Source organism: Chrysemys picta, chromosome 8 (genome assembly GCF_011386835.1).
Source record: "Chrysemys picta bellii isolate R12L10 chromosome 8, ASM1138683v2, whole genome shotgun sequence".
Classification (NCBI taxonomy): domain Eukaryota; kingdom Metazoa; phylum Chordata; order Testudines; family Emydidae; genus Chrysemys; species Chrysemys picta.
The window spans coordinates 10,403,250-10,428,130 of record NC_088798.1 but is presented as its reverse complement, the minus strand read 5'-3'; the positions used below and the strand labels follow the sequence as shown (position 1 = coordinate 10,428,130).

The window sequence follows — 24,881 nt, the reverse complement described above, 5'->3', positions numbered from 1 at the left end:
ATTCCCGCAGGGAGCCTGACACTCAGTTCTATCCTGCTCCCCTTTTCGCCGCTGGCTGGTTTCCGCGCTTTTCCCCTTCCCAGATCACTATGGTTTACCCCGTCCTTACGCCACAGGCGTCCTTTCTGCCAATCAGAGGCGAGCTGGCCTGGATGGGCTACGATTGGTTCGTCCGGGCCATGTGGTCTTGAAGTCGGGTGCTGATTGGCTGGAAGGGGAGGCCTACGTGAGAATCGCTTTAGCTGCAGCGGGCGCTGGTTGGGAGAGTGAGGCTGTGTGCCGGGGAGGGGGCGGAGCCCGGGGCGAGGCCCAGCGGCCAGGGGGACTAGACCGGTGGATGTGGAGGGCTCTAGGCGCCCTAGCGCGGAGGAGGCCGGGAACGAGAGTTGGTGCGGACCAGGCCTTCCGAGGCGCCGGCCGCAGCTGGCCCGTGCGAGCCGCCCCGAAGCCGCCGCCGCCCCCCAGCCAGCAGCCTCGGCGCTCCCCCGCCATGCCCGGCAGGAACAAGGCCTCGTGCAGTTGCCCGGACCTGCCTTCGGGGCAGCAGGTCGGGGACGGCGGCCGGGACGCTAAGGGCCGCCTGTTCCAGGAGGAGTCTGAGGAGGAAGGCGGGGACCGCAGGGCAAAGCCCAACTTGGGGGACCCCGACGTTGTCAAGTCCCCCAGTGACCCCAAGCAGTACAGGTGAGGGGGGACGGGAGCCTCCCTCCCCAACCTGCTGGAGACAGTGCGGGGCGAGGGAGCCAGCATTGGGGGAGCTGCCAGTGGGACCCGGGGAGGGCTCCGTGTAGCGCGAGGGGATGCTGGGGCATGGGTGAACTAGGGGTTTTGTGTACACGTTTGAATGCACTTCAGGCTGACGTTTTAGCCCATAATTATCACACGTGTTGCGGGTGGTTAGCGGGAGTTCAGAAACCAGAAGCTGGACCATAAGTCACAGTCTGTGATCATGACCTGTGGGATTCTGATTTTGCCTTTTGAACTAATGGAGTTAGAAATACTGCCTGCTGCTCCAGGGGGGGACAGGGGAGCTCTGGGGGAATCCAGGCGGGAAGGGGACCCTCTTTCTTTGCTTTTAGCAAAGTTGTGTTTTGCTTGTTCCCCTCAGCTTTCTGTCCTGATGAGATGGATATTTGAGGGAAAACAAGAGAGGAAAAAGTGCCCCGGGGAAAGGATACAAGATTGGCAGGATGCCTGTAAGGGAGTGGAGACCTCGTTAGGGGGAAGGGGAAGAGAAGTGTCTTGAATGAGGGAATCGGAACCCGGGAGAGTGAGCGATAAACAGTACTGGAGTGCATGTGGGGGAGATACTAGGGGCTGGGTCTCTGAACAGTGCAGGGGTGGTGTTAAGACTTTTAACATTAGAGGTTTGGTGTCCGGGGAGGAAAAGTGGCTATGAGTTAAGAGGAATATAGCTTAAAAGGGTCTTCAAGCAGTACAGGGTTCTGGTTGAGGCAAGGAGAGAGGTTGTGATGAGACCTCTTAACAGTAGAGGGCTGGCATTGGGGAGAGATCCAAGTCAGCAGTAGAGCTGGCAATATCTTGTAAGCCTTATCCATTATACTGTGCTGCCACTATTTAATATTTGCAGGGTTAAAAATGTCTGGCCAGGTCTAAACTAGAAACATTTGCTGATATAGCTTTACCAGTAAACTCTCTTAGCATAGATACAGACTTACACTGTCCCCTGTCCCCGCGCGCCCCCCCCCCAAAGGCTTTTTGGTAATATAGCTTATACCTGTTTTCTATGTGAAAGAGGTTATATAGGTAAAAATAGGTAAAAGCACCCTTATGCAGTTGTAAGTGCTTCTACAGTAGAGCTTTTGCAGGTATAAAAATGTTGCCCAAAAAATCACGCCGCTGACTAATGTTGCTGAGCTGTCAAAAGTTTCTAATAAAGGTCTGGCTTTAATTTTCCAACTTGCCAATGACACACTAAAAACTAGTTCTGTCAAGCAAGAGGGAAACCAGTCTGGGCAGTATGTGACCTAGAACCCATGTGCTTTAGGCCCTAAGTGTGCAAGGCACTTACCTAATTTTAAGTGGGGGAAGGGGGGAATTATTTTGTGTTTAAATATGCTGTGAATTCAACAAGGCATTTGCTTCAAGAAGAAGGAGGTGGAGGCAGAGGCAGAATAATCCAGTGGGAGTAGCTAAACAAGATGGAAATAAGTGGCCCATCTAATGGTGGGACATGACATCTGTTTGTTGTGATGTGTAGCTTCCCTGGATCTGTTTATACGTATTTTTTTTTTTTTTAAAATATGCATGCACCTAATCCTTTGAAGCATAATTTACCATCTGTTTAGATAGTTTAACAATTTTTAAATGGTTAGCTAGCTGACACCCCTGTCACTAGCTAACTTAATTTTAAAGGTGTTAATCTGCATTTTACACTAGGCAGCAAGTGGTGTTTCAAAGGGTGCTACGTCCCCCACTTTTTAAAAAGCCCATCTCTCTTCCTAGTTTAGATAACACCTCGGGTACTAACAAAGTTAATTTTGTGGGTTGAGAGAAGTGAAAGTGAATGCCTCGCTAATGGAGTCCTTAACCAAAGTGATATGACCACATGATAGAGTGGTCTCTGCACACACATCTTCCTTGAATGCAGCTTAATTTTATGTGTCACTGGGAGCAGTTAGCCGTTTTTGCCATTGAGTTCCTGTAGCCTTCATCCCAATGAACAATATATGGCAGCCATTTTTAAAGAGGCCAGTTAACTGGATTTCTCTTATGGAGATTTCTTTGTGCCAGCCTCTGTTTAATGCTAAACTTTCAGTCTTGAAGAATAAAGGCCAAAAAAATTGCCACTGGGGGTGAAGGCGGTACTCTTCATGCAGCCAGCTCCCACTGGCTGCATTTTGCCATTCCAGGCCAATGGGGGCTGCAGGAAGCAGCAGCCAGCACATCCCTCAACCCATGCCGCTTCCCGCACCCCCCATTGGTGGGAACAGCGAACCGTGGCCAGTGGGAGCTGCGATCGGCTGAACCTGCAGATGCTGCAGTTAAACAAACTGTCCCGGCCCGCCAGTGGATTTCCCTGACGGGCCGCATGCCAAAGGTTGCCGAACCCTGCCCTAACTCTTCTCTGATGGAAGTCAATGGTTAAAAGTCACTGATTTCCATGGGAGGGGAGTTAGGCCGGCACTTGAATGGTTTTGAAAATCTCACTCTTAGAACACAACTTTGGTGTTCCTGTATGCTATATCTGACAACCCATAAGCAAAGTATTCAAAAAGCAGGTAGTCTAACAGTATATGCCATCTAATTCTCCACTAACAGACACACGCTTAACCACTACGGTACACCACAGACTGTACACCATAGCCTTAATTCTGTCCCCCAGGGATGCCAGTGTGCCACCATTACCTCTTGCCAAACTACACCCTTCACACAACAAAACAAAGTACCTCTGCCCTCTAGTGACATCATAATGGGGGGAAAATTTTAGATTGGTTAATTGGGACAAAAATATCCATGTCTTAGGTCATAATAGCCGGGCCACGCAGTAGCTGTGCCATGCCATCATTCAGTTGCCTTAACTGAACATTTCCATACCATTAATGTGTATGTTTGGAATTCTTTAAGTTTAACCTTATCCGCGTTTCCTGGGTTTATAATATTTGTACTTGGATAATTACAGTATCCCTGTAATGTTCCTTAACCTAAATTGACATGTATCTCAGTCTTTATTAGTTATAAGAACAAAAGCAACAGAGAGTCCTGTGGCACCTTTAAGACTAACAGATGTATTGGAGCATAAGCTTTTGTGGGTGAATGCCCATGCATCCGACGAAGTGGGCATTCACCCACGAAAGCTTTATGCTCCAATACATCTGTTAGTCTTAAAGGTGCCACAGGACTCTCTGTTGCTTTTTACAGATACAGACTAACACGGCTACCCCTCTGATACAAGAACAAAAGTGACATTCTGACACATAACTTATATCCAATATTGCTGTATTTGGAGCATTCTCACTTTTATTACCCACAAATACTCTGTGGTATGTTCATCTGTATATCTGAAGCATCTTATATCAGCATTAGGATTTTAATTCAGTAAATGGAGTTTCCTCTGCTGGATGGAGCAGAGGCTCTAGCCTGCTGTTTTTTTGGCTAGTTGACATGTAAGGAGGTAACTTGTCACAAGAATAAGTGTTCTGTTAATAGCAACAGAGGGTCCTGTGGCACCTTTGAGACTAACAGAAGTACTGGGAGCATAAGCTTTCGTGGGTAAGAACCTCACTTCTTCAGATGCAAGTACTCTGTTGCTTTTTACAGATTCAGACTAACACGGCTACCCCTCTGATACTTGTTCTGTTAATGCTAGCTATGGTGTTTAAATTTTATATCCCTTTTTAAAAACAAAATCCTAGCCATTCTGTGGCCAATGTCTAGTCTGAACAAACAATGAAGAATTTCTAAAAAGCAACCAAAATATACACCACCCTAGTGTCTTTGTGTTTTAGGTTCAGTGATGGGAGTCTATCATTCCTACATGCTGCTCAGATACTAGCAGTAATTAGTGTTCAGTTATAGTTTGATTACATCTCTCTTTTTTTCCAGCTGTGACTAAAACATGGAAAAAGTGAACAATTAGCTCAACTAGCATCTCTGCTTAGCATTACCTAACTCTGTTTTAGATTCTTGCTAGCTGAAACCAAAGCGCCTTCAGCAGTTGCCTAGTTTATCCACAGCTTTGTTCATGGAATCTGTTTCTCTGCCTTACTACTTAACATCTTCAATGATGATCTGGAGGTGGGGAGTAAATACACAGTAGTATCATCTGCTCACTTATTTATAGGGGGAAGTGTGGTGAGGACAGAAAAAATAATGAAGACTTTAAAAGATAAAACTTGCCAAACCAGCATATGGCTTCTGTCAAATCTTTCTTCCAAAACAATAGGGATGCTGTGTTGCTTTACCTCAAGCTTCATGTTGATCACTAGCAAATGAGTACCAATTGTGGGCCATGAAAAACTGAAGAAGCTAACAGTCTCCATCAGTGAAGAGGATAACTGATGCTGTTCAGTTGCAGGCATCCTGAAGCTATTCTGAAATTACATCAGTTGAGGATTGTGCTTTGAGTTCTATGGGATTCGAGTAAATATTATAGGCAGTATTTGGAATTGTGTATGTGTAACAGCTGTGATGGCCGAGTGGTTAAGGCGTTGGACTTGATACTTATGCAGTTACAATTGTAAATAATTTTCCAAATTTGTATGTATGGTATAATTAAGATTCAGTGTTGGTGGTAGTGGGGTAGATTTATGTGTATGGAGTGGGGTTGTCTCAAAAGTTAATTATTTCTGCATAACAGAGAACTATTTTAAAAGCTATTGTCATGATACCTCCAACTAATAATAGTCTGGCTTTTCCTTCCAGATCAAGTGAAGGGAGGGCTTCTACCCTATTGGGTAAATGTGATCCTCTTCCTTGGCTGTGCTAAGGATGATAAATCCCTGCACAGAGGGGCAGTACGCGGAGGTGGTGACTTGGACTTCTTAGCCTTTTAGGTTGGTTTTGGCCCTGTAGAATGTAAATCATAACTTCATAACACTCAACAAAACACAAATGAGAATCAGCTGGAGAAGAATACACAGCTAACTTTTTTGTGGAAGTAGATTATCCAATGTACATACATGAGTGGAGGGTGAAAGCTGTATTACTGAGAAAAGTTGTGGAGTAACACTGGGCAGCGAGTTACAAATCTGTGCTGCATAATAACAGCAAAGAAAGCCAGTTATTTTCTTTAGGCTGTAGCAGTTTAAAGTCATGGAGCAGAGAAGTGATATCTTCTCTCTGTTGTGAAGAAGAGGCGTCAGCTGGGAGGAAATTCAGAGCAACAATGATTGGGGTCTCGAGAAATTGACTTAAGGAAAGATTAAGACCCACTTCTACAAACTGCTCTTTGTGCGTAGACCATTGCACCGGCAATGTAACGTCCCATTCACTTCACTGAGCTTTCTAGGTCCGAAGATCTGTCTGCATAAAACCAGTTGCACTTATAGGTGTATTTGCTTCAGGAAACTAATCTGACATAGGGAAAGAACTTCTTAAATAGCAACTGCAGCATTTGATGTGTGGTTTTTTTTTTTTTTTTAAGTTGCATAAGGTAATAAAAGCTCACATACTTTCCACTGACTTTATCTCACTGTAAAACTTTCATCTGGCTTCTGCTAGTGCTTTGAGCTACTTCCATTTCTCTCTATTAGTTCTTAAAATGCTCCTCACGTATATTCTGCAACCAACAGGTCTACAACAACACTGGATATTTCACATTCCTGTCATACTTTGACACCTGTATAGCTTGTCATATAATGTACGCTACCATAGCAGACTGAGCACTCGACAATCAAATATTCTGCATCTGTGTAGGAAAAAAAAAAAAGTTGCACCAATAATTCACTCATATAAAGATAATTGTCAAGTAAAACACAATGAAGTCTCATGATATTACATCTTCCTTTCATACTTTGTAAACCTAGATCTGGAAAATCTGAATTGGGGATTGGGCCTTGTTATCCTTAACTGTATATGTCTTTAATAATGTAGGAATTAATGTATATGCAGGCTGTTTTATAAAAGTTAAGCCCATGTCAGCTTATAAGGCATATTTAATTAAACAGCAAAAAATGTACTGGTAGATTAAGTTCTGGTTTTACTTTTGCACGGTGAAATTATTCATCTTGCGTTAGATCTTCAGTTGTTTTGATTTTAAGAGGGTTTGACTAAGGAACTTCAGTTGAAGAGCTCAGAACAATTGTGGCAAATCCAGAAACATTCAAACTTTCTGTGAGGTTCAGAGGTTTTAGGAAACAAGTGAAAAGTCTAAATAGTCATATAATTATTCTTATAGGTACATCAAATTACAAAATGGCTTGTGTGCGCTGTTGATTTCGGATTTAAATAACATGGACACTGCCCCTTCTGTGGTGTCTTCGGAGGGGGAGGACAGTGATGAATCTGAGGATGAAAGTGATGAGGATGATGACTCTGGAGCAGAGATTGAAGATGACAAAGAAGGTGATGATGACGACGATGACTATGATGAAGATGATAATGGTGGAGATGATGAGGATCTCAATGACCCTGATGACAGTGAATTGGAAGAACTAGCAGAAAAGGAAGAGACAAGAAAGAGGGGTTGTACAGAAAAGCAGGTATGTACTAATTTTACATGATGGAAAAATTGTTAAACGGAGAACTCCTGCCTAGGCACAAACTCTGAAGTGCTGTGGTCAGACAAGCAGGCTAGTCTTCCATGCATATGTGTGTCCCCTACCTAATTTATCTTTGTATTTATATTGCCTTCATCACTTTTATGTGAGACCCCATCTCTTGCCCAGGTTTGAGCCTGTGCTGTTACTCATGAACACAGTGCTTGCCCAGTGATTGCAGCAGGAATAGCAGTAGAATGAAACATAATATAGTCCTGGTCCATATTCCTCTTCTGATCCTGGGGGGAATAGGGTAACTGCTTGATTGGTGTGGGATTCATTGCTACCAGATAACATTTTGAAAAATGACTCTTACCGCGGTGTATTTTCTAGTCTGCAGCTGCCCTTTGCGTTGCTGTCGGCAGCTTCTCTGACCCTGAAGACCTACCTGGATTAGCACACTTTCTGGAACACAGTATGTATCTGTTTATATTTCACATTTTCCTATTTCAGTGAAAAATGTGTTGCCATGTAGGTTTGCCTTTATGTAAGACACTAAAGAAGCAGCCTTCTAGACTGCAGAATTACTCTTTTCCCATTTCAGATAGCTTGTGCCTGAGATTTTTCCCCACTGAACTCCACCTACGTGTAGAATTCTTGCTTAATGACTGTTTGCATACAAAATAACTCTTCCTATCTAAAATCTTGTGATAGGTTGTAACTAGTATAAAATGTAGTTGAAGTTCAGTTTGTTTTCATTTTAAAGTACGGAGGATACTGTTTTGGAATAACATATTTTAATAAGGGAGAATGCAAAATATAATAAAAAGATGTATACATTAGTTGTAAGAATCAACTCCTTAACTTTGTATTTTGTGTACACACACACACACACACACACACACCACTCTCTTTATCTGTGGCTAGACTCTGCTTTCTAACACTTAATCTATTATTATAAATGTGGACCAAGCCTTTCTCAGAGAACTAAAAGCATCCTTGATTGATTCGGATTTATCTGGTTAGATGTGCAGGTCTCTAGCAAAATTCTGAATTCAACTGTTCTTCTTTTCCCTGATCCTATTTTCATTTGATTCAATGAATTGCTCCTTTGCAAATATTGTCCAATAGCAATTCTAAAATTTTCTTCCGAGAGCCATAGTTGAGTGGTGGATTTTTCTTTCTTCTTGTTTTGAGTGGTTATTTTTCTCTGTGGTCTTGTGAATTTGAGGGAGTGTCTCCCAAAACATGGCAAGATAGGTTTTTATTAAAGTGTATTTTGAAGGTTATCTTGTAAGCTTTCCGATATTCATGGGTAGTCCCAGGAAACACACATGAGAGAGAAGGCACTTTAATACAACAACAACAAAACCCTAAAACCCTTGGTCTTGATTTGCACACTCTTCCACTGCTTTTGTACCCATGTAACTCCATTGACTTCAGTGGAATTGTTCCTGATTTACATCAGGGTATGTGAGAACACAACCAGAACCTTTGTTTTTATTGTTGTGCCTCATGTTTCCCTCAGGATAGGCTTCTTGCTTATTCTTTAAATCTTGACTTTCCTGTCAAACAGACTTGACTAGGAAGAAATTTAGGGGCTTTATATCCCATCAATACTGAACTTTTTCCCTTTTAGTTCACCTCTCTCTCCTTTTCTGTATGCAGTATAGTTGTAGCCTTATTGGTCCCAGGATGTTAGAGGCATAAGGTGGATGAGGTAATCTCTTTTATTGGACCAGTTTCTGTTAGGTGTACCTTTTCCAGACCTGAAGAAGAGCTGTGTGTGGCTTGAAAGCTTGTCTTTCTCACCAACAGAAGTTGGTCCAATAAAAGAGATCTACTTTTCTGTAACGAATACAGTGGCAGATAAGCCCACAAATGGCTCATGGGAGGTGGTCATAGATAGCTTGCATGTCTGGCCTTTGTATAGTGACCACTATGGCCAAATTCAGATCAATGTAGTCAGTCGTTGTGGTTTAAAGACATACTTGAACATGAAACACTTGTCCTGAATTATTGCATGATGTTAGGCCCACAGTAACTGACCAGCCTGCTTTTCAACTGCCTTATCCATGGTATAGTTGTTTATGTCTGTGGCAAGTTGCTGTAAACTGCTAGTATTCTTATTTGGTAGCATCTTGCACCCACTTGCTACAGGTGTAAATGACTACACAAAATGCAAGACAGTGGAAAATCGGGCCATCAGTATGTAATTACTTCTTGTTCTACGTGATGGCTCTGTGAGCTGTCTTTCTGCAATCAAATGTTTATAAAATCTCCCTAATTTTGATGGCTTTTGTTTCAGTGGTATTTATGGGCAGTTTGAAGTATCCAGATGAGAATGGGTTTGACGCGTTCCTGAAGAAACATGGGGGCAGTGACAACGCTTCAACTGACTGTGAACGGACAGTCTTCCAGTTTGATGTACAGAGGAAGTATTTTAAAGAAGCACTTGACAGGTAACTTGATCATACCGAACAAAGGATAGGTTAAAATAGACTAACGTGATCTGTATCTGCCTGAGGAGACTCTGTAACTTTGCATTTTTTTGTCTTGGCCTGATTGAAGGGAGCCACCGGTGACTGAATTTTTAGAGGTCTCCTTATTGCAACAGATGACATAGATGGAGGGACTGACTGACTTTTGGATCTCTTGCTGTCTTTTGAGATTGCAGCTGTACCTCACAGTTGTGTATATTCTCTTGGGATTAAGGTGATTTGTGCACCTGCTATGAGAGGAGGAAGGATTTCAATGGGTATGTCTACACAGCCTGTGGCAGTAAGCCTCCAATCTGGGTTGACGGACTCAGGCTAGCACTCTAAAATAGCATGTAGACAGTGTGACGGGTTCAGTCACAGAGACCCCCTTGGGACTGTCACCTGATGTGCTGAAATTACCTCTGAGCCCATTTTCCCTGATAGCTTGGGACTCCAGAACCCTGCCTTGTTGAGCCAGACACACTAATCTGCTGCAACAAAGACCTAGGTCTGAACCATGACCCCAAAGCTGCAGACTTTAACCAAAAACTGCTCAGCAAGTCCCCTATCTCCAGCACCCAGACACCCATTTCCCAATGGGATCCAAACCCCAAATAAATCCGTTTTACTATGTATAAAGCTTATACAAGGTAAACTCATAAATTGTCCACCTTCTAAAACACTGATAGAGAGATATGCACAGCTGTTTGCTCCCCCAGGTATTAATCACTTACTCTGAGTTAATTAATAAATGAAAGTGATTTTATTAAGTATAAAAAGGATTGAAGTAGTTTCAAGAAATAACAGACAGAACAAAGTAAGTCACCAAGCAAAATAAAACAAAACATGCAAGTCTAAGCCTAATATATTAAGAAACTGAATACAGGTAAATCTCACCCTCAGAGATGTTTCAATAGTCTTCTTTCATAGACTAGATTCCTTCCTAGTCTGGGCCCAGTCCTTTCCCCTGCTACAGTTCTTGTTAGTTCCAGCTCAGGTGATAACTAGGGGATTTCTCATGACTGGCAGTCCCTTTTGTCCTATCTCTCTGGGTCCCCACCCCTCCTTCTAAATGGAAAAGTACTAGGTTTAAAATGGATTCCAGTACCAGGTGACATGGTCACATGTCCTATGAGACCCTAAACCTCCATTCTTTCCGGCCTGACTAACAGGAACACAGGAAGGCTTACAAGTAAACAGAGGCATTTACAACCAATTGTTCTAGTTAATGGGAACCATCAAGATCCTAAGCCACTGTTAATGGCCCACACTTTGCATAATTACAATAGGACCCCAGAGTAATTCTTCATATTTCTAGTTTTAGATACAAGAAGGATACATTCATACATATAGGATGAACACACTCAGTAGATTATAAGCTTTGTAATGATACCTTACAAGAGACCTTTTGCATGAAGCATATTCCAGTTACATCATATTCATACTTATAAACATGTTTCCATAAACATCACAGAGAGCACTTTGAAGTTGTGTTTCAGGATGGAGTTTGGGCTCTGAAGTCTGCCCTCTTTGGCTTCAGAGCCTGGCCCCCAAAGCGCTGTCTGCATGCTATTTTTAGGGCATTAATGCAAGCCCCGATAGCCCAACTCTATCAAACTGGGCTGGGAGGCTTGCTGCCATGGGCTGTGTAACTATACATGCACAATGTGTGTTTACTGCAGATAACATGTTGGCTATATTTTAGGACTTTATAGTAAAGTCTCCTGTTGTTGCCATTTCTAGTTCATTCCATTTATCAGCTACTCAGGAGAGGTGCAGCTAGAATCTTTCAGTGGCCTGTTCCTTTTAAATATGTGCCCCTGAAGCTATTTAATTTTTGGTTAAGTCTCTTTTCAAAAAAGAGAGAATCTTCAGTCTTACAAAAGTTCTAGTTTATGTTGTCCACAATACTATTCAAGAAAGTACATGTTTAGTGCCATGAAAGATCATTGAGTTTGCTCACACCAGGCCATATGATATGTTAGCACAATAAAGCTCCATCAGTCTAACTGGATTCCTGCCATAAGGAGAAAAATATTCTCTCTCCTTTTGAGAAGTGCAAGTTTAATATTTTTAATACATGTATTTCCCTCTTCTTGCCCCGGATCCTCCTGCAGGAGGAAACTAGGCTGCACTGCAATTCGGTGTTTTTATCAAAGCCATTAATATGTTGATTGAGCTAAGGTTTGCCTGAGAAGGTACACACAATGGGAGTGCTGCTTTTATGGGAGCTATGAGCAAACTTGTAAGGGCAGAATTCAGCCCTTTAAGGGTTGAAATCAGACCAGCTTGAAGGGGTCTAGAAACTAGCGACAAAAAATTTAGAGGTATGTTAAGATTTTTCTTCTACAGAGTGACTGAAAAGGATGGGGTTATTGTGACAAAGAAAGGATATGATAGTCTGTAAAGTAATGTATGGTATAGGAAAAAGTAATTCCTGTTAACCTGACTCATTCAAGAATGACTGCAGCCAATGAATGTGAAAGGCAACAAATTACAAACTAATGAAAGGAAAGGTTTCAGAGTAGCAGCCGTGTTAGTCTGTATCCGCAAAAAGAACAGGAGTACTTGTGGCACCTTAGAGACTAACAAATTTATTAGAGCATAAGCTTTCGTGGGCTACAGATATGCATCCGAAGAAGTGGGCTGTAGTCCACGGAAGCTTATGCTCTAATAAATTTGTTAGTCTCTAAGGTGCCACAAGTACTCCTGTTCTTTTTAATGAAAGGAAATATTCTTTAGTTCAGTGGATAATGAAGCTATGGAATGCTTTGCCTCGTGATGTTAAAGCAAAAAGCTGAATAGGATTTTAAAAAATAATTAGACGTTTATTTATTTTCATTGTTTACTAGTCTCCAGTAAAAGGTAACCTACCCAAAGCTCTTGCCAGTCTCTAAAAATACACTTATACATAAACAGCTTGTCAATTACTCCAAGATCAAATCACCTAACAACTGCATTGATATTGTCAAACTGAATTTAAAAATTCAATGCTTAATCCCTTATCCGTTGAAGCATCTGGTACTGGTGGCCACCGTTGGAGATGAGAATCAGGCTAGATGGACCACTGATATGATCATTCTTAGGATGTAAAGGCAGATAACTGTGCATCCTATGGTACCATGTCCTACCAACACACTTCCACTCCAAAGAGCAGGGGGCCTTGCTTTTTTTTTTTTTTTTTAGTTTTTAAGAATACTTAAAAATTGGCTTTATAAAATTTTCTATAAAGGCTTTAAGAACTGGTGCAAATCCTAAATGTAAAAACAGTGTATGTTGTTTGTCACAAAAACAGTTTTTTTTGTTATAGAAATTTTTTTTGTATTTGTTTTGTTTTTATTCTGCCCATTAGACAATGGGGGAAAATGAAATTTACCATTTTTCTTTATTTTTTAGGTGGGCACAGTTCTTCATTCACCCACTAATGATCAGGGATGCAATTGACCGGGAAGTTGAGGCTGTGGACAGTGGTAAGTGTAATGTCCTTCTCACCATTATTCTTCCCACCTCACCATTATTCTTCAGAATGTTTGATGCTTGGTATAACAATATATTGCACTTAAAGTACTGAATTTATTTAGATGCTGTTTCCCTCAAATGTAACCAATACGCTCCACTTCTATTCACCACATGTTCTAGTAAAGCCCAAAGTAGTATCTAATTGGGCAGGGAGTACCTAGGTTTTCTGACAATAAGGCAGTACATATATCTGACAGAAGCACGTCTGAAAAACTTTGCTAAATCAGTGAAGCAAAACAGAACTGATGTACAAAATGAAAAAGAACGAGGTTAGAGGTAATCTGCAAAGAGGTGAAAAGGTTAGCTGCTGCTTTTTGATGCTCTGATACGTAAAGAAGACCTGAAGGGGGTGAGCTTTTAAGGAAATATTAAAAATATTTTTTCTTCTTGTTTAAGTTAGGAATTATAAGTCTGGTCTTTCCTGATTTTTGTTAGAGGACATACTAATGGCCCCAAATGTGTATTGTGAACTTTCTCATCCCTTCCACTGAAGGTGGGGCAATAGGATCTTTAACAAGGATGTCTTTTCTCTGAAGTGCTTCTTGGGGGGCTGAGTTTAAATTAAAGTTATTAACAAAAACAGAGTTTAAAACAGTCTAAGAATCCCTCATGCTTCAGCAGCTCAGTGTTCGATCTCTTGATTTCATAATCCTGCTGGAGTTCCAGGGTAGATAAACTTTGGCTATAAACTACAAGGAATAGTAATATTTAACCTGTTCTGTTGTACTTTCTTTTTAAAGGTCCAATTCCACAAGGTGTTGCCGGTCCTCCATTCCCACTAAATGGAAGTTGAGGGCATGCAAAACGTTGCAGGATTGGGCACTAAATGTCCGTCCCCCCCATTTCCCCTTCCCTCCCCATACTTGGCTTCTCGGCAATGAACTGAGGTTAAATAAAAATAAATAATGGAGATATCCCATCTCCTAGAACTGGAAGGGACCTTGAAAGGTCATCGAGTCCAGCCCCCTGCCTTCACTAGCAGGACCAAGTACTGATTTTTTGCCCCAGATCCCTAAGTGGCCCCCTCAAGGATTGAACTCACAACCCTGGGTTTAGGGGGCCAATGCTCAAACCACTGAGCTATCCCTCTCAAGGTTTTGTTCTCTTCTCTTTGTCCATTTTGAGCATGGGGGTAAGTGATGTAGTTCAACTACTTCGCTGCTGCTTCATGTGCCTGGCAAAAAATGCTCCCAGTGCTGCTCCATGTAATGTGTCCCCTGTAAAGGTTAGTATTAGTTACATAGCAACATTGCCTCGCATAGCGATGATTAATACAGTGCTAATGCTTTAAATTAACAGAGTATCAACTAGCAAGACCCTCTGATGCAAACAGAAAGGAAATGCTGTTTGGAAGCCTTGCCAGGCCTGGGCATCCTATGAAGAAATTCTTTTGGGGTATGTTCTTCTCTGACATTCTAAGACTTCATTAAACATGTGGTGTTAGAAAAGGTAGCAAAATATCTTAACGATATGAGATTATTTGTAGTATCACACTAAAATCTGGTGGCAATTGAAATGCGTGAAAACAGTTCTTCATTCTGAATACAGTAAAACACTTTGGGTTAAAAAGTGCAATATCTATTTAATATATTTTCAATGGTAGCCCTTCTGTTTAGCTGATGCTAATTAGACTGGCTCATGGTCATTTTGTGTTAGTGTACTGGTGATGCTCTCTAGGGAAGCCCTGGTTTGCATAACCTCTTGTCTTTTTCCTTTAAAAATCCTTGGAAAAATAAGATTTGTATTTGGACATAAAGGAAAAAGTACATGTGGGCTCACAAGGACTGTGTCTAGGAAGATATTTCAAAAGGGTTGGTTCAGTCTCAGGGCTGCAGTAGCAGCTGAAGAGTTGCTTCACTGCCATTCCACAGTCTGTGGGTGGGAGAGAATTCACTTCATATGGTCCCAGGAGAGCCCTTCTGCACCAAGCCCCAAGTGTGCTGGTGCATAAGTTACAAGATAATGCTTGTGTTAAACCCTGTCAGCTTTGAAATCTAGTCAGGTTAAAAAATGGAATGTAGTTCCATGTGCTACATCAGGGGTCGGCAACCTTTCAGAAGTGGTGTGCCGAGTCTTCATTTATTCACTCTAATTTAAGGTTTCGCGTGACAGTAATACATTTTAACGTTTTTAGAAGGTCTCTTTCTCTGTGTCTGTAATATATAACTAAACTATTGTTATATGTAAAGTAAATAAGGTTTTTAAAATGTTTAAGAAGGTTCTTTTAAAATTAAATTAAAATGCAGAGCCCCCTGGACCGGTGGCCAGGACCCGGGCAGTGTGAGTGCCACTGAAAATCAGCTCACGTGCCGCCTTCGGCATGCATGCCATAGGTTGCCTACCCCTGTGCTAAATCTACAGCTGAATCTCTCCTGACAACTGTTGCAGTTTTACAATCACATTTTCCTTTAAACAGACAAACAAAATTTGCAATAGGGGAGAGAGAGCATCGCATAAATAGGGGAAACAAAAAGGCCATACACCAGGAGCTGTCCACAGTGCACAAAGTGAACATACAGAAAACACTTTTTTTTTTTTAGTTTGAAATATTTGTTACTTGTAACAATACTAAGTTAAAACTGAGTGAAGTGTAACTTCAAAGTTGATGTTCCTTTAACTCTGTTTTCTAGCAGTTGTTTTTGTGTGTTAATACAGAACCTTAACATTAGTTAAAAAAATTTCTGTGTATGTTTTCAGCATTTCTTCATGGTTTTTATGCCATTAGAACACTCTGTGCCAGATCCTGTATCCCTTGCACATGCAGAATTCCTGTTGGCTTTACTGGGAGTTTTTGGTACTCAAGGAGTCCAAGACTGAGTTCTGTGATCTTATGTTATATGAGGCTCTGGCATATCTGTATCCAGAAAACTGACTTTTTTTTTTTTTTTAATATATTTACAGGCAATGCAGAGACACTCAAACATGAGCCTAAAACGAATAATATTGATACCTACACCAGGCTGAGGGATTTCTGGCAGCGCTATTACTCTGCTCACTATATGACTTTAGTTGTCCAATCTAAAGGTAACAGCAGTTGTTGCTTAAATACCGTCCGTTATTTACTGCTTTGAAGTAGTGGTCTGCTTCAGTCTCAGCTCAGCACTATCCCCATCTACTTACATAATGCTTCACGTCTGTGACTTGTGTTGTTCTACAAACTTGTCAGGCAAGCATCTATGGGCATAGCTTTTAAACATTTAAATTAGTTTATGGGACTGTCTTGGAGATCTAACCAGGGAACCACAAGTTTGAATCCCGGCTTGACTCTCACCTGTCTTTGATCTCCTTACGTTGATTTCCAGCAGCTTACTTTTTTGTGTTTTCTTAGGTGAGATCTTAACACACAGGATCTGTCTTCTCTGTATGGAGACTAGAGATTTTTTCACATTTTTCAGTAGGAATTAGGGGTTTGTCCTGGGCAAAACTGCATGGCATGCACCACAACTTGAATGCAGCTGAAAATGATGACATTTCAGTGGTGAAATGATTTTGTACTTTGGGCTGATAGATTATATAAATGACATCCTGATCGACTTTGTGTTAGGTCTCAGTTCAGCAAAGCACTTAAGCTTGAGGTTAAAGGGAGTTGATCATGCTTAATTAAGCATGTGTTTGAGACCTTTATTCAATAGGGATAGACTTAAGCAAACTCTTGAAGTTAGGTATGGGCTTAAGTGCTGCTTTTGAGTCTCAAATTCTCTGTGCCTCAGTTCTCCCTCTGTAAAAATAGGGATGATACCTTTTCTTCTCTGACCTTTATTTTTCCTATCTAGACTGTATGCTTTTCAGGGCAGAGCCTGCGTGTTACCAGACTTGTTTGTGCAGGACCTATCAGGTTAGAGCTTCTAGAGATGCTACTATAATAATGGAAAACATGCAAGTTGGATGCATTGGCCTTGGGTAGTATTTGCAAAAGGCAGATTACATTGATAGTAGTTCTGTTGGTTTTGCTTGTGATTGGAAGAAATGCATGGGAGCCACCAGCCCTGCAAGTCATCTCCATAGTCCATCTCTGTTAAAGAAATGTCGTCTTTTTTTCTTTTCTATAAAAATCATCACTTTTCTTGTGATATAAGGAACACTAATGTACTGGTTGGAATGCAGAATTCTTGCTAGTCACACTTTTTTGCTATTTCATAATTTTTTTGAGCTGTTAACTTTATATAATCATTCCTTTACAAGGAATCAAGAGGAAAAAGTACTTCTCATGTGATACTCCGCAATATGCTACTTAGGTGCACAACTACACCAGATTTGCCCCTTCTCAGACTGCTGCATCAGTTCTGTCCTTGGGGTGATAGAACAGATCTAGTATACTAGGCGTTTTGCAAATCCCAAAGCTGTTAATGCTTATAAACAGGCACTCCAGGTACCACCAACCTTTCAATATCAGTCCTAATAAGCGTGTGGTGCAGGTGGTACAGAGCAACATCAAGACATGATCCAAGGTCAGGTTTATATGGGGTTTGGGAAAATCAGAGTCAACCCAACAGGTTTTGATGTTTGCACTCCAGCACTTACCAATTTAGAGAGAACAGGTCTGCTGTCTCCCTAAATTAACTTGGGCAAATGGGGCAGGATTGGTAACCTGCCCTTATCATCCTGAGAATCTGCCTTTGTCCTTCAGCAAGGCGTATTTTTTTTTCTCTCTCTCTCCTTACTAGAAACTCTGGATACTTTGGAAAAGTGGGTGACTGAAATCTTCTCAGCGATCCCAAATAAGTAAGATTCTTTTCTGATTACTTTCTTACATGGAAGCTGTGAAATTACATTGCAGACTTACAAAATTCCATGCATGCACTGTTCAAAACTGTTGAGATTTTTAAAATGCCATTATCTCCATTATTGAGGGAATTATCCTCTTCTAACTGACTGAATACTGGTTGACTTTGGAGGTTAAAAGTTAGGTTTTATTTTGATTAAATATTTCTTAATGTTTTTGCATAGCAAGTTTTAAGCATTTAAGATGTTATGAGGTATCTGCCTGAAGTTGGAGTGTGATTGGCATCTGCTACACCTGTGCTGATGCATTGTTGACTGCTGTGGTTGGATGGACAATTACAATCTGCAGTTATAGCATTCTAAATCTTACATCACTGCTTTGTGTTAAATAAATGGCAGCAAGTTACAGCTGAATCATGGTTTGTGGTGATTGTTAGCTGTCATCTTTATAACTACAACAGGTTTTGATTGTGGCCTTTCAAACTAATACAGTATAATCCACTGTATCATGCTGTCTAAAATGGGCATGTAATCCAAATGTAGTCTTCACCTTAAAATTGCTGAATTCATAGAGTGTATCCCCTCAATTAACAATAAAATAATATAAATAAAACAATCTTACTAATTTGTGGCTGAAAATGACTGTCGTCGTCCCCCCCCCCCATCTCATACCTACCATTTTGGTGTGAATGCTTCTTGATGTGTTATAGAACACTGGGTGACTTGCACACACTTCCTCAAACTGCAAGTTCCTGCTGACAAAATATTTGTTTAAAGATAGCACCCTTTTGTTTACTTATCTATGTCCATATCTCTATTAGAAATCCAAGAGGGATAGGGAAACAAGGGGCTCTCACAACCTACCAGGCTCTTAACAAGGTGTGGTGGTGGGGTCTGTGTGTGGATTTTGTGATATTCTTGCCTGCACCTGCTCCAAACTCCTGTTCCATGCTAGCTTTGGGAGGTTCGGTGCCATCAGTGGAGTGATGTGCCCAAAACTTGGGGGGCAGGGTTTGTGGAAGTACTCATGGGACTGGTGAATGTTGTGTGTTCTTTTATTCAGGATGTGTGTAGCTGTTGTGCCCTAATCCAGAGTCACATCAAAAGACTAGACATTTGGTTCTCTAGGGGCTTGAGGTTATCATCACTTCAGGACCGTGGGCATAAGGCAGCTTGTACGTGCCTCTGTGTGAACCTGGATCATGACCAGTAAACATCATGCTACATACTTCTATTTTATTTTATTTATTTATTTTTTTAAGTGGCTTACCCAGGCCAAGCTTTGGTCACCTGACACAGCCTTTTGACACACCAGAATTTCACAAACTTTACAGAGGTGAGTGAACTGATTTCTTCTTTCTGTATTAAGTGTTCTAAATTGGAATTGTATATACCACTGTGCAGATTCTTATCCATTTGTTTTAAAATGGACAATATATTTTTGTTTTAATGTAGGGTTATGTATTTTTCCCACTACTTTCTGCATTAAATACAATATTTTGCCCACTTCTGATTTATCAGACTTCAAGACAGGAGTAGTAATGTATTTGCATTTAATTAATACATTTCTTCCTGTTCAGTTTTTCCAGTCAGAAAAGTTCATTCATTGAGCATCACCTGGGCACTTCCCCCACAGGATCAGCATTATAGGTGAGGATGAACAACATCTTATTGATAATACATGCTTGACTATAGGGGAAAAAAAATCCTCTAACTGAGGCTCTTAAGATTTGTTCATATTGCAAGTTGTGCTGGCTTGAGTAAAGATGTGTGTTTAAAATTAATCTAAATAAGCTAGTGCAAACCCCTGTGTGGACACTCTTAAACTGATTTACATCTGTTTTATATAGATTAAGTTTAAATTGATAATCAGTAAGGGAGCTGTTAATCTCAATGTCCTGATTAATTTTTAGTTGAGTCACTATGTTCTGTCTACCTAAATTCCACTTGTATTTTCAATTTGATATCTCTTTATAGAGATGCTGTTTAAAGATGACACTTGTCGCGGGTGAATTGGGCAGTGTATAACATAGTTGTTTGTCTAGTGACTTGGGAACTTCGCATGAAATATTAGTTTTACCTCTTGTCATTGTAAACTTTTTTGTTTTAGGGTGAAGCCACTTCACTACATCTCCTGGCTAGTTGGACATGAAGGCAAAGGCAGTGTTCTTTCCTTTCTTAGGAAAAAGTATGTATCAGAGTTCAATATAGTGTCCACTGTAATAAAGTGAAAAATAATATTCTAAAGTGAAAATATTTGGGAAAATTGATTTAAGATTAAGAAGAGTCAAATTTTCTTGGTAATTCCCTTTCAAGTTTGTGGCAGCCATGTTACTTAGTTTAGGATACTCTGATAATTTACTTCCTCCTAGAAGTAAACTTACTTCCCTTCTAGAATGTTCGTTCGTTCCTTTCTTTCTCAGAGGTAGCACTATGTTTTGTTAACTGGTAGAAAGGTATCTTGTGGTAGTCTGTTTTGGTATCTCTTTGAAAGTCCTTCAGGCAGTCCATTCATTATGCAAGTCAGAGATAAGCTCAAATAAGTGTGCTGTAATTATAGCCATACTTCAGGATAGCTTTTAACTGGAATAATGGATACTGGGTTTAAATCTTCAATAGATTTTGGGCTCTTGCATTATATGGAGGAAATGGTGAGACAGGATTTGAACAGAACTCCACCTACTCTATCTTCAGCATTTCTGTGACTTTGACAGATGAAGGTTACAAGCACTTCTATGAGGTAAACCTTATTGCAACTTGGATTTCTGATCATTTTGGTATTTCCAAATGTCAAAAGAACTTTATCAGTTTGTCTTTGTCTTCAGGTTGCACATGTTGTATTTCAGTATCTGAAGATGTTGCAGAAAAGAGGACCAGATAAAAGGTAACCATTTAAATCCTTTGTAGTGTGTGTTTTACCTTTTTACTTTTTTGATAAATATATATTAGAACAGATGCAGTGAATCAGTGGTGGAAAATAACTTTTATTTTTAAAAAAACCCCAGGAATTGTAGGTCACCATAAAAAGGCAATGTGACAAACAGCAGTGAAGTGGTAACTGTCACCTACTGGGGTTTGCTGACTGCTCTTGTATGCTTTAACCAAAGGGTCAGTGTTCAGAGAGCACAATTTTATGTGCTCTTACCTTGTTATTTCCATGTGAATGATCCAAGTGCTCTGATTTTAGGGTTGGGAAAATAGCACCGGTCTAACTTAAACTGGTTTTTAAAACAATATAGATAAACCAGTGCTAGCTCCTGCTTATGGACACTTATTTCCGTTTAAGAGCAGTTTATTTTGGTTTAACTTAGTTGTTACTAACAGACTTAAGGTAGACCAAGTAAGCCTGTTTTAAAGCGAAATAAGTGTCCATGCAGCATTGTTGCACTGGTTCAACTCAGCATGTCCTTAGTGGAAGACACAAAAGCAAGAAGTGGAGAATTCTGTCCTAGGGACTTGCTAAAGACATCCCTGAGTGCCACATCCTTCCCAGATAGTAAGCTCAAGCATTTCTGAATTTGGAGCCTGAGACTATAAGTCATGAGTTGAGGGTTCTGTTTTCAGAACTTTAACTAACTTGCCGTCTGATCTTGACTATGTTGTGATTTGCTATCTCCATCTATAATAAGGGCATGATTATTTGCAGGAATAATGAGGGCCAACTGACAATGGTAAACTGCTTTTGAGATTCCCAGATAAAAGGAGTTGTATGTGTATTTTGAGTGCACGTCTCATAGATGTATGAAGAATTATTGCAGAGAAACTGACTTCAACTTCCACTGTGATATCTTACCTAGAAATGGTGTTTCATTCGTGTCTTGATAATAAATGTTGCAATGTAATGGGGAAACTTTTTTCCTCCTACAGAATTTGGGAAGAGATCCAGAAGATTGAAGCTAATGAATTTCATTACCAAGAACAGGTACTAGTTAATCTTCATCAGTTGCTTCTGTGTGTAGCTTGTCTGTCAGAGGATTTGAAAATTCTGATCTCACAATATTTTGAAAACATAGATGAGATGAGGCAGAACGAGAATGTGTTAAACATAAAGAATTCATATTTTAGGTAGAGAAATGTTAGACTTTGACTTGTGAAATTGTCCTTTAACAAAACCAAAACACAACTTGAATTTTTTGCATGTGGTGCCCTTCCAAGGGCCGTCATCCCTTTCTTCACATTTTGATCTTCTTTTCCTTGCTTATTATGGTCAGTTTCTCTGTATCGTCCGATTTATATTGTAAAATCCTTGCAGAGGGAACCTTGTCGTATTTACCTGTAGGGTGCTATGAATGCTAATGATGCCCCCTCCCTCCCCCCCAAGCATTTCTGCATACTCTCATTTGTGGGGAAACAGCTCTTGGTACTGTGGCACTTCAGGGCACTTAACACATCAGCCTTGCTTTCTGTGATAAGGGGTGAAGAATCAGTTGGGCACACAAGGGGTAATGTGTTAATGAAATCCTTAAAAAGAAGAACAGGAGGACTTGTGGCACCTTAGAGACTAACAAATTTATTAGAGCATAAGCTTTCGTGGACTACAGCCCACTTCTTCGGATGCATATAGAATGGAACATATATTGAGGAGATATATATACACACATACAGAGAGCATAAACAGGTGCTTCAAAAACAGACTCCAACGAGAAACTGCTGAGCTAGAATTGATATGCAAACTAGACACAATCAACTCCGGTTTGAATAAGGAGTGGGAATGGCTGAGCCATTACAGACATTGAATCTGTCTCCCCTTGTAAGTATTCTCACACTTGTTATCTAACTGTCTGTCTGTACTAGGCTAGCTTGATTATCACTTCAAAAGTTTTTTTTCTCTTAATTAATTGGCCTCTCAGAGGTGGTAAGACAACTCCCACCTGTTTATGCTCTCTGTATGTGTGTATATATATCTCCTCAATATATGTTCCATTCTATATGCATCCGAAGAAGTGGGCTGTAGTCCACGAAAGCTTATGCTCTAATAAATTTGTTAGTCTCTAAGGTGCCACAAGTCCTCCTGTTCTTCTTTTTGCGGATACAGACTAACACGGCTGCTACTCTGAAACCTTTCAATGAAATCCTTGTTCGCTATTAAAGCATTAAATAGTTAAGTGCGGTCTGTGGTTTTGTGTCAAGTTATTATTGGATTACTCCCATTGTAACAAAAGCTTTTTAACCTTTTAAGAAAGATACAGGAAAAGAAGGAAAAACACTTTAAAGCATTTGAAATGGAAAGTATTAAGGCTTTCATTTTAACAGTATCCATTATTCCCTTTCCCTTTAGCTAGAGTCTCTTACAGGAGAGATGCCTGTTTGACAGTATTTTCGATGGTATTAACTGTCTCTTTTGAGGAAAAGAGAAAAGGTTAGTTTAGATCAGTGGTTCTCAAACTTTTTCTATTGGCGACCCCTTTCACACAGCAAGCCTCTTGAATGTGACCTCCCCCTAAAATTAAAAATGGGGGGATTTAATTTAATGAGGGCTTGGGCTGTCAGTCCTATGCAGGGTTGACAGACAGCTCACAACCCCCACGTAGTAACGTCGCAACCCCCAGTTTGAGAACCCCTGGTTTAGATAGTTTGGAGCTGTTGTTGAAGTCCCAACTTTGCTTCCTTTAAAACAAAACAAGACACAAATTCCCACAAAGTGGGAGCGAAGTCTAGCAAAGATAACAAATGCGCTGTGGGTAACTTCAGAAAGTTAGGTTTCAGAGTAGCAGCCGTGTTAGTCTGTATCCGCAAAAAGAAGAACAGGAGGACTTGTGGCACCTTAGAGACTAACAAATTTATTAGAGCATAAGCTTTCGTGGACTATAGCCCACTTCTTCGGATGCATATAGAATGGAACATATATTGAGGAGATATATATACACACATACAGAGAGCATAAACAGGTGGGAGTTGTCTTACCACCTCTGAGAGGCCAATTAATTAAGAGAAAAAAAACTTTTGAAGTGATAATCAAGCTAGCCCAGCACAGACAGACAGTTAGATAACAAGTGTGAGAATACTTACAAGGGGAGATAGATTTCAATGTTTGTAATGGCCCAACCATTCCCAGTCCTTATTTAAACCGGAGTTGATTGTGTCTAGTTTGCATATCAATTCTAGCTCAGCAGTTTCTCGTTGGAGTCTGTTTTTGAAGTTTTTCTGTTGTAATATAGCCACCCGCAGGTCTGTCACTGAATGACCAGACAGGTTAAAGTGTTCTCCCACTGGTTTTTGAGTATTTTGATTCCTGATGTCAGATTTGTGTCCATTAATTCTTTTGCGTAGAGACTGTCCGGTTTGGCCAATGTACATGGCAGAGGGGCATTGCTGGCACATGATGGCATATATCACATTGGTAGATGTGCAGGTGAACGAGCCCCTGATGGTATGGCTGATGTGATTAGGTCCTATGATGATGTCACTGGAATAGATATGTGGACAGAGTTGACATCGGGGTTTGTTACAAGGATAGGTTCCTGGGTTAGTGGTTTTGTTCAGTGATGTGTGGTTGCTGGTGAGTATTTGCTTTAGGTTGGGGGGTTGTCTGTAAGCGAGGACAGGTCTGTCTCCCAAGATCTGAGAGAGTAAAGGATCATCTTTCAGGATAGGTTGTAGATCTCTGATGATGCGCTGGAGAGGTTTTAGTTGGGGGCTGAAGGTGACAGCTAGTGGTGTTCTGTTATTTTCTTTGTTGGGCCTGTCTTGTAGGAGGTGACTTCTGGGTACTCGTCTGGCTCTGTCAATCTGTTTTTTCACTTCAGCAGGTGGGTATTGTAGTTTTAAGAATGCTTGATAGAGATCTTGTAGGTGCTTGTCTCTATCCGAGGGATTGGAGCAAATGCGGTTATATCTTAGAGCTTGGCTGTAGACAATGGATCGTGTGGTGTGTCCTGGATGGAAGCTGGAGGCATGTAGGTAAGTGTAGCGGTCAGTAGGTTTCCGGTATAGGGTGGTATTTATGTGACCATCGCTTATTAGCACAGTAGTGTCCAGGAAATGGACCGCTTGTGTGGAT

The 24,881-nt window shown here is 40.8% G+C and overlaps 1 protein-coding gene across 2 annotated transcripts in view; it reads left to right on the top strand.

Annotated features, from left to right (window-relative positions):
* Window positions 1-246: 246 nt before the first annotated feature.
* NRDC (nardilysin convertase) overlaps window positions 247-24,881 on the top strand; it is a 47,831-nt gene continuing 23,196 nt past the window's right edge. The window contains exons 1-14 of one of the 2 annotated variants that reach the window (XM_065555344.1): window positions 247-684; window positions 6,860-7,163; window positions 7,554-7,635; window positions 9,469-9,622; window positions 13,037-13,110; window positions 14,459-14,554; window positions 16,061-16,183; window positions 17,824-17,881; window positions 19,144-19,217; window positions 19,462-19,531; window positions 19,992-20,069; window positions 20,501-20,621; window positions 20,707-20,765; window positions 21,749-21,803. In XM_065555344.1, coding sequence (XP_065411416.1) covers window positions 338-684; window positions 6,860-7,163; window positions 7,554-7,635; window positions 9,469-9,622; window positions 13,037-13,110; window positions 14,459-14,554; window positions 16,061-16,183; window positions 17,824-17,881; window positions 19,144-19,217; window positions 19,462-19,531; window positions 19,992-20,069; window positions 20,501-20,621; window positions 20,707-20,765; window positions 21,749-21,803 — 1,695 coding nt within the window. In that variant the 5' untranslated portion in view covers window positions 247-337. The remainder of the gene's footprint in view (window positions 685-6,859; window positions 7,164-7,553; window positions 7,636-9,468; window positions 9,623-13,036; window positions 13,111-14,458; window positions 14,555-16,060; window positions 16,184-17,823; window positions 17,882-19,143; window positions 19,218-19,461; window positions 19,532-19,991; window positions 20,070-20,500; window positions 20,622-20,706; window positions 20,766-21,748; window positions 21,804-24,881) is intronic. The other variant, XR_010589982.1, reaches the window with a different exon arrangement.